Genomic DNA, 9,733 nt, shown 5'->3' with positions numbered 1-9,733 from the left:
TGTGGGAGACAGAGAGTGAGCCTGAAATTTACAGTCACAAAAACTGGTTTCAGCTCCCAGCCCTGCTTCTACTACCCTGTGATCTTAGGCAAGTCACTTACGCCAGAGCCTCAGATATTTAAAGGAATCAGAGCAGCTATTTCTCAAAGAAACTTCTCAAAGCTGTAAGGCATGTGAAAAAGCACAAAACACTTTAATACACCAAACAAGCATCGATACAGTTAACTCTCGGAACCTAGTAAGATGGCCAAGGGTCCCACTTTGCCTGGACTTTCAGTGCATAAACCAGGATAGTCCCAGGCCAGTCAGGACAGTTGCCACCCTAGTTCTGGCATCTCAGATCTAGGTCTACACAGCCCTCGTCCTGACCCTAACCCCTTTGGGGAGCTCTTGGTAGGAGAGGGAAGCCAAGGCTCAGCTCCCAGGCTTGGGAGACATAAGAAGAAAACCAGCAGAGCCAGAGGAAGGAAAGGGAAGTGGAGGTAAGAATTAGGATGGGTCATGTAAGGAAGGTACCTGAAGGCAAGGATTCTGAGTCAGGTAGAGGCAGAGAGAAGGAGCAGAGAGAGCAGAGGGTATATGGAGAAAGGATGTTAGGTCCCAGGCAGGAAGCAGCAGTGGTGTGGGGAAAAGATCCTTGGCTTCAGCGTCAAATCCTGGCTCCACCCTTCCCGGCCCCGCGGCTTGGACAAACTCTTACCTCCTTGAACCTCACTTTCCTGGGCTATAAAAAAAGAAGAAGAATGCCAGATGCAGAGGGTGATTATGAGTAGCTGACACCAAACATGGAAGAGCACGTTGGAAATTCCAAAGAGTCATCCAAGGGGGGGTTCCTCATGCAGCCTTCCCTGAGCACCCCAGAGCATGTGAGCCCACCCCTTGCTCACCTGCTATAGTGCTCTCTTTTGCCACTCACTTTCAACCCCTGCCATGAAGAATGCACATCATTAACCCCTTCACACGTCTCTCCTGCCGACTAAATAAATGGGAAGTTCACCAAGGTTTATATTTACCCTTATGCTGAATATGGGGAACTGCTAAATTATGATAAGAGAGGAAGTCCCAGACAGAATTTAGAAAGCTTCTTGGGTCTCTGGCTGTGACCAGCTACCAGGATCTAATGTCAACACCCCGGTCTATCTCCTGTCAGCTGGATGGCCCCCAGTGGACTGCTGTCACTCCTGGGAAGGCCTGGGGTTGGGGGACCCAGCACATACTACTCCTTGAGCCTTTGCTATAGGGTGACGGCTATTCTCTACTCCCTCAAAGTAAGAGAAAACCGGGTCAAGGTGAAGCATGAGAGATTTTTACTTGTCTCGAAGGACAGACTTGACCTCAGGTCAATAGTAAATGCTGGATGAGGATTCTGGGACAAATTGCTGTCCCTAAAGGGAACCCCTCAACTGGTTGGACGACAAAGAGCAGTGCTTGCTAAACTTGCTACATGTCCGGATCCCCTGGAGAGCTTCAGCGACCGCTGGTGTCTGTGCTTCCTCTAGCTTCCCTCACCCCAGACTGGGATTTCACCGGTCTGAAGTATAGTCTGGGCTCTGGAATTTTTTAAAGGTCCCAGAGGGTTTTAACGGGCAGACAAGTTTGGGAACCACTGGCTTGAAGGAAGCAGAAGAACCAATGAAATGGCCTCTTGAGATTCTATTCAGGCCGAGGACAAAAGAATAATAATGGGCATCATAATAATAGTTAACCTCTTATGGAGTGCTTTTTCAGTGGGCCATGCACCGTGCTAGGTCTAAAACATGGAGAGTCTCAATCTAAAAATCAACATGATAAGGAAGGCATTCTTATAATTGCACTCATTTTACAAGTGGGGAAAAGGAGACTTGGAGAGATCAAGTAACTTGTTCAAGAACACGCAGATGAAAGCGCTGGTGTGGAGATTTGAACCCAAGCACTCCCACTCCAGAACCCACATGTATTGCAGAAGACGTGGTGGGGTCTCTGGTGAAAGAGGTGCCCCCTTCCTCCCCTCCACGCTCTGCCCACCTGCCACCAGCACTCTCCTTAAAGGAAAGGGGCAAGTCAGTGGAAGGCTCCAACTTGCCCTGCTGGTCTCCCAGGTACTGAAACTCAGGGCTGCCAAGAGGGTGAGGCCCAGGGCACTTATCAGCCACCGGATCACAGTCTCGGGCAGCAGTGGGAGGCAGAGTTCAAGAGGAGTTGCTGGTGTGACTGGCAGGGGCAGCCCCTGCAGATCTGCTCCTCATCTCAGCCTGCATCTCCCAGGTCTGCAAGTGGCTCTCACCGAGTGGCACACACGTGTGGCAGGGGTGTGGGGACAAAAAAAGGGAGGGTGGAAGAATTTCAGTCACCAGCCCGCCCAGGAAGGAGGGGACAGCTGCAGGCCTGGTGTAGTTATGGAGGCCTTTAACCTCTTTCAAATGGGAGTTTTTGGACCCCTGGGCAGCAGAGGAAGGCAATGACGTGACAGGGATCAGGGAGAGCAGTGTCCTGGGACTGAATCAAAGCTCCTGGCCTTGGCCTCCACACCCTGAGACCACCATTCTCCCTACAGAAGAATGTCAGACCTGGACAGGTGACAGAGACCACCAGCCCAGAGCCTTCATTTTACAAGAAGGAAATAGCTACAAAGAGTGCAAGGACTTAGTCAAGGTTACAGGGAAAGTTGGTGGTGCAGAGAACTAGAGCTTGGGTACCGTCCCTCCCGATCCAAAAAGAACATGAGCCTTTGAAGAATTCCCACAGCCTCCATGCTCCTGTAGCCTCGGGGAGATGGACATGGGGGAGCCCCACCTCCAACCTCTAACAGGTTCTGCCTGCAGGGGTCAGAACCGGGTGCTGGGCACACAAGAACACCCCCGGGGAATCCTTCTCCTGATTTCTGGGTTATGGCGGGTGTTTGTAGCAACAACTAAGGCTTCAAGCTCCTCTTCGGGTTCCAAACCAGCCAGGACCCCCCTCCTTTGATATCCTTTTGACGAGTATCCCAGGGCCCGCCTGGAAACTGTCGGGCAGCGTCTCTCTTTCTCCTAAAAACCTAACAAGTGCCCTGGGGCCACAAGCCCTCCCAAGGTCTGAGAGCAGCCCTGCACATTCTCAGGGCCAAGGTCCAGAGATAATATTGTTCTAGGCGTATTGAGCTCTCCCTTCCAACATGCTTGAAGTCATGACTATTTATACACACATTTATAAAGCTGGCAACTCTCTCTTGTCTCTGAGGCAAAAGGAGCAGCTACACAGGTGTGGGCCCAAAGGAAAACAAGGTTAGACTGGGATTGACTTCCAAGAGAAACTTCGAGGCCCTGGTAGGGGACTGGGGTTGTCTGGCAGAGGATACTTTTATATGTTGGGTCAAAGAGGAAAATGGGAGAGACTCAAGGCTACAGGGCTAGTTAGTGGTGTGGTGGGGACCAGAATCACAAATCCAATGGGGGGGGGTGGAATATGAGACCCGTGGGAAACTCCCAGATCATGTCTCACCTTGCCCATGATGGGAGAGACACAAACGCAAGGAATTAACAATTTATCACCGTTCCGTCCTTTAAAGAATAGGTGGGTTCCTGAAATGTCCATAAATAGTAATGACACTTTACTGAGCTCACAGTGTGCCAGGAGTTAAACAGATGACATCATTCAACCAGAACCACCGCATTTTATTGATGAGACTTAGCGCGGGAAGAATTGCCAAGCAACCTGCCCACAGTGACACTGCTTGCCAGCGGGAAGCCCGGATCACACCAGGGCGGCCTGCCTCCAAAGCCGGAGAGCTTCCTTCCCACTGTGCTGTATTACTTTCTGCTTTGCGAGGCAGTTTCAGGACACTTTGGAGTTTGGCTGCTGGAGCTTGAATCCTGGCTCCAGCACTTAATCTCTCTGTGCCTCAGTTTCCTCATTTGTAAAATAGAGATAATAACAGAGCTGCCCACCTCTGTGAAGACTGAATGAGTTAATTCATAGAAAAAAGCTGTTCGCAGAGGGCCAGGCAAATCACAAGAAAGCATCAGTTTTGACAAAGATTATATTGCTGCACAATATACGCAAAGTTCTATGAACCAAACTGTATTTCCATCCAGCTTCCCTTAACAAATCAGAATGGCATCATGAGCAAGAAAACATGGCCCTGTGATATTTTGTAAATCCTATGGAAGATGCGGAAAGCTTTCTTCTTTAATCATCCTACTTAAAGGAGTGGGGCAATTTCTTGTACATTTGAAACAAGCCATGAGGCTAAAGGCACCTGTCTCCAGGCCGCATTCACCGGCCAGGGCGGGGGTATGGCCAACAGTGGGTTTGCTTTTGAGAGGTGAGGCTACAGCCTCTGTGAGGACCGGCTGCAATGGGACAGTCCCCACCCTTCCCTCCCTCTATGACTGTTCTGATTGTTCCAAGTAAACTTTTCACTCTAGAGCTAGAACATTCTCTGTCAAAGCTGCAGGTGTGTGTTGTGTTTTTTTTTTTTTTTTTAGCCCAGTGAGCATCTGGCTCTCTTGCAAGTGTGTGTTTACTTAGCTAAGAGTTTCCGTGATCACCATAAAGTGTGTCTTCTCTTTCTGTTTCTCTGACATCCTTTGTCAGTCCTCTTATGCTAACGAGGACCATGATTTATAAAGAAGGCACTCATGCATGTACTCATATGTCTGTTCACCTTTTATTTTGCTTCTCTCAACCTACATGTCCCTGGTTTGAGAGGGGCTCCCTGGCCCTGCACTGAACCTGTGTTCTGTCCAAGTACCCCTGGATCCGCCTTGATGGTGTGCTATGTCTGGGGTAGGGGTAGGAGTTGACCGGTCATGAGGCTATTCTAAGTTCTTTGTCAGCTCTCATAACTCTTCATATTGAAAGGTTTCACCCCACATTATAGAAACATGAGAAAACATAGCCTCGGCATATATAATTTTTTGCTATAAAACATTTGGATTTTTATCATTGCTTTTTGAAAATATTTGCCTACCAGCAACTCATTCAATTACAATTAGCTGCAATTAATGGATAATTCCAGACCTACCTGGAATTACTGAAAAGGAAGAAAATGTAAACTACTTCTTTCAAACATAATATAATTTCTATGAATTCAAAATCTTATCAATTAAGGAAGTCGGTCTGTATCATCCATAGTATCTGGTGGCTGAAAAATCATGCCTCTCCTGCCTGAGAACTCTAGAACTTCCTACCTAGAGTCTCCCTCCAGTCTCAGGCCAGAACCTTCTGTGTGAAAGGGACTGCCATGACCCACCCGCATGGACATTAGAACCAGTGACCCTGCAATCCAGAATGAAAATTCTACCACCATGTCTGAAACACAATGCAGTTTATTGAAGATACAGAACAGAGAGTTCTTGGAGTCAAAAAGGGACAAGAACCACTCATGGGAAATCAAAGCACCAGTAGGAGGTGAGGACCAGGGGGGGCGGGGGTGGCTGGCTACAAGATGGGGAAAGCAGTGCATGCAGGGGCTGGTTGGGGCTTTCCCATAAGGCAGTGGGATGTGGGGCTACAGTGGGGGCACCTGTGGGGCAGAGGCGATGAACCGGCCTAGCTCCTGGGCCCTGCCCCTTAGCCTGACTCTGTGGGGCTAGACGGTTGCTCAACCCAATCAACCTTCCCAGCAAATTTTGGGCTACGACTCCCAGTCGTCTGGAAAGGTGGGGCTCCGGGGCACAGGTCAGAAGATGCGTTGGGAAAGGGCCCCACGGGGGTGTGGAATAGCGCGTGCAGAGCTGGGGTGTGCGGGCAGGTGAAGGGGTCTGGGGACACCTGGCGCACCCCGTTCAGAATTTGTGGTGGGACCAATGGCTCTGGGAGGAGCTTTGCGAGATGCGACCTGAGCTGTTGCTGCCACCCCCGCTGACGGCGCAGGAGCCCCCAGAACCAGAAAAGCCCCCACACACCACCGAGCCCCAGCCCGAACCCAGGCCCCCCCGCGGGCCCTAGCTCCACCTCCCAGCGCGCCGCCTCCCAGAGCACCGGCTCCCGGGGCTCCCCTGCCGCTGCTGTTGTGCACCATCTCTGCAAACAGCATTTGGGGTCAGGGAGCCTGTTGGGCGTCCTCCAGCCCCGGGGCCACCCCGACTCCCCTCCAGTCTTTCCCCAGGTCCCGCCCACTGAGACTTCTCGCAGGGTGGCAGGGCTAGCGGCCAGGAGGGGGAGGAGGGTGGCCTCTCTGGGACTCAGAGCCAGGGGGTTACCCTGGCCACCACCCAAGAGCTCTTCCCAGCCTGCAGCTAGGATGATCTCTCACCAGCGCTGGCCCGCGATTTGAGAAACATGATTCCCAGCCGTCCAACCCCTTCCCAGAGAAAGCCCTGGGTCCTCACCGATGCTCACGGAACTCTGGCACTCTCCAGACATCCTGTGAGAGCACCAGACCCCAGTGTCAATGACCTGTGCAGCTCCTCCCTTCCCCAGACGCACCTTGCCTAGGGCAACAGCAACTGATGCTGACAACAAGAAATAGGATGGTAGATGCTCGAAAAATCATGGCATGCATTCCTTTTTTCTACTGGGTCAGGTTGGACTTCAGTTCTTGCCCTTTCCACGAACACTCCACAGAGTAACGGCTGAGGAGCACTCCCTGGCCTACCCACCCTCTTCCCACTCCTCAGGATGCTCTTTATTCGGTAAATATTATGTGAATCCACATGGGCCAGGGTCATGTACCCGAGGGCCAGGCTCCAGGAACCTACTCTACAGAAACCTACAATTAAGTCCATAATAAAGAAATGGCCTAGAAATAATCTTTCTGCCTATGACCGCTGTTTGCAGACCCATGTTTTACAGCTAAAACATCAGACAAGAAGGGCGGGGAAGCCTGTCCAAGATAAGGCTCTGGGGTGTCTATTGCCTAGGAACACAGCTCTCCTGGAGGTCTGGCAGCATCTTGCAGCCCCGAAAAGGAGGAGGCTGGGCCCGCCAAGGGCTTACCACTATCTCCAGTGGAGAGCACATGCACACACACGGTACCCAGCAGCAGGCTCAGGCCACAAAGCCACCAGGCCACTGGGCCTCTTGGGAACCAGAGGGACTCTCACTAACCTGCACTCCTCGCCCTCCAGGAGGGTCCAGTAGGTCGTGATCTCGATGTCCAGGGCCAACTTGACATTCATCAGCTCCTGGTACTCACACAGCAGCCAGGCCAGGTCCTCCTTGGCCTTCTTGCAGGGCAGCCTTGAGGTCCTGAAGCTTGGCATTGGTGTCCTTGAGGGCCAGCTCCCCACGCTGCTCCGCATCAGTGATGGCCGTCTGTAGGTTGGCATTCTGGGTATGGGGTGCCAGGAGTCCAATTTAGATTCATCTACTGAGGGCCTGCACTGTGTGCTTGGTACCTGCATATGGGTCCCTTCATGTAGGGCAAATGAGGAAGCCACAGCCCACAGAGGTTAAAGCCTGGGCCTCCATCTAAGCCCTAGCACATCAAGGAGGGGCATTATCGACACCTGGCCTCAAGGATCTAGCCCAGCTCATGAGGAGTCAGACTCTTCCTTTACCTTTCTCGCCTTTCATGGTAAGAGATTGAGCATCTTCTGAAGACCTCCCTCCTCCAAGAAGTCTTCCCGAATTATCAGAGAAACTTTCTCTCTGCCCTAGTGCATCTAGATGTGGCCATCCTAGGCTACTCTCCCAATTCGGTCTTCCCACAATCAGCTTCTTTCCCCCACCTTCCCAGTCTTGCCAGTATTCGGTATTGCTGGCCCACATCGGCCACCAGACTCCACAGGGACAGGACCTTTATTCAGCACCCAGCCCAGAACTGCACCTGGTCAATCTGAGCACGCGTGAGTCTAGGGCAGGATTTCACAGGAGTAAGTGCTGAGCCCTGAGTGTTATGGTGCAAGCATAAGCCCACAGTCTCAGACACATGTTCTTCCTTCTCTTTCTACTTGCTTCTTCACGCTCTCGATCTCGGCCCGCAGCTTCTGGATCAGCCTCTTGAGCTCTGAGATCTCATCCTTGGTGTTCTTCAGGTCATCCCCGTGTCTGCCGGCTGTGGTCTGCAGCTCACCCAACTGTGTCCAGGAAAGAGTCACCCTTTCAGAAAGCCAGCAGGGTCCTTACAGATCCCCTACCTCAACCCTTCATGCCACAAGCAGGAAAACCAAAACACAGACATGTGACTCGGGCAAGGTGCTCTCTCCCCTGCATCCGGGGACCTATTTTCTAGCACGATAGCTGTGTTTGTGGAGCAGAGACTTTGCACCTGGCTCTGTGCTTTATCTCACTATACTTCACAACTACCTGAGGAGAAAGGTATGATTATCTCTGTTTTATGAATGGGAAAACTGAGACACAGATTGCTTAATTCCCATGACCAAACTCATCCAGCTATCGAGTGAAAGTGCTGAAACTTGAATGCAAACATTTCAGATGCTGGAACCATCTTCTTAACCAGCAGGCTGTCCCTCCTTGGGCAGAAAATCCAGAAGAGTCAGCAGTATATGGGCCAGCTTATGCCCCATTCAGATTTGGGATGGGGGAGGAGGACAGAACTTGTGTCTCGGGTCCCTTTGCTCAATCTCCCTCTTTCTCCCCCCACTTCTTTCCAGACACTGGCTTCAGCCCCTCAGTGTGATCGATTCAGAGCAAACAATATAAGGTCCAGATTGGTGGAGGAGAAACGGAAGTGTCTCCAGCAATAAAGGGATGCAGCCAGAGGGATTAAGAATTTCTCGACCTTGGCACTACTGACATTTTGGGCAGGATAATTTTTTTGTTGAGGGGTGGGGTCATGCATTATGGGATGTTTAGCAGCATCCCTGGCCTCCACCCACTGGACCCCACTAGCAACCCCATCCCCACCCCGGGTGTGACAACCAAAACTATCTGCAGATTTTGCCATATGTCTCCTGGGAGAAAATCCTACCTTCACCTCCTGTTGAGAAGCACCAAGTTACAGCAAAGTCAGAGCTGTCTGGTTAGGAAGGGAGAGGCAGGGACACCTGGGTGGCTCAGTAGGTTAAGCGTCTGCCTTCAGCTCAAGTCATGATCCCGGGGTCCTGAGATCAAGTCCCACATGGGGGGTGTCCTTGATCAGCAGGGAGCCTGCTTCTCCCACTGCCTGCCACTCCCCCTGCTTGTGCTCCCTATCTCTCTCTCATACACATAAATAAATAAAATCTTTTAAAAAGGGGGGGGGCACCTGGGTGGCTCAGTTGGTTGAGCGACTGCCTTCGGCTCAGGTCATGATCCTGGAGTCCCGGGATCGAGTCCCGCATCGGGCTCCCTGTTCGGCGGGGAGTCTGCTTCTCCCTCTCACCCTACCCCCTCTTGGGCCTCTCTCTCTCTCTTCTCTCTCTGTCTCAAATAAATAAAATAAAATCTTTTTTTTTAAATAAATACATAAATAAAAATTAAAAAATTAAAAAATAAAAGGAAGGGAGATGCCTGTGGGTGAGGCCAGACCAGCGGGGCAAGGAGGGAACTGCCATACTGGAGATATAGAAGAGAATGACTCCGAGGTAAGGGCTGCCCAGGTAGCTTGATGGGGGAGCCAGAGTCCCCAGAGTTACATGATGGTGTTACCACCTTGGTCTGGTACAGCACCTCGGCCTTGGCCTTGCTCTTCTGGGCGATCGCCTCGTACTGGGCGCGGCCCTCAGCGATGATGCTGTCCGGGTCCAGGCAGCAGTTTTTGTCCACGGACAGGACCAAGGACATGTCACTGGTGTCTGACTGCATCTGGGATAACTCCTGCAGAGCCAGGCAGACGTGCCGATTCCTGAGCAGATCCAACACCAGGGCTCCCCAGAAGACCGGGAGC

At 51.6% G+C, this 9,733-nt stretch overlaps 1 protein-coding gene across 1 annotated transcript in view; it reads right to left on the bottom strand.

The window, feature by feature from the left end:
- Positions 1–5,342: 5,342 nt before the first annotated feature.
- The window catches only part of LOC112832596 (keratin, type II cytoskeletal 2 oral-like), a 28,138-nt gene continuing 23,747 nt past the window's right edge, over positions 5,343–9,733 (bottom strand). Inside the window, 6 exon segments of the mRNA XM_073881862.1 lie at positions 5,343–5,485; positions 6,294–6,328; positions 7,012–7,127; positions 7,129–7,233; positions 7,857–7,982; positions 9,499–9,663. Of these exon segments, the coding sequence (XP_073737963.1) occupies positions 5,343–5,485; positions 6,294–6,328; positions 7,012–7,127; positions 7,129–7,233; positions 7,857–7,982; positions 9,499–9,663 (690 nt within the window).

The sequence above is a fragment of the Callorhinus ursinus genome, unplaced genomic scaffold (genome assembly GCF_003265705.2).
Source record: "Callorhinus ursinus isolate GAN/ISIS: 27379988/994484 unplaced genomic scaffold, GSC_fseal_2.0 scaffold44, whole genome shotgun sequence".
Taxonomy (NCBI): domain Eukaryota; kingdom Metazoa; phylum Chordata; class Mammalia; order Carnivora; family Otariidae; genus Callorhinus; species Callorhinus ursinus.
Note: the sequence above shows the minus strand (reverse complement) of the source record. Positions and strands in the feature narration are given on the sequence as shown.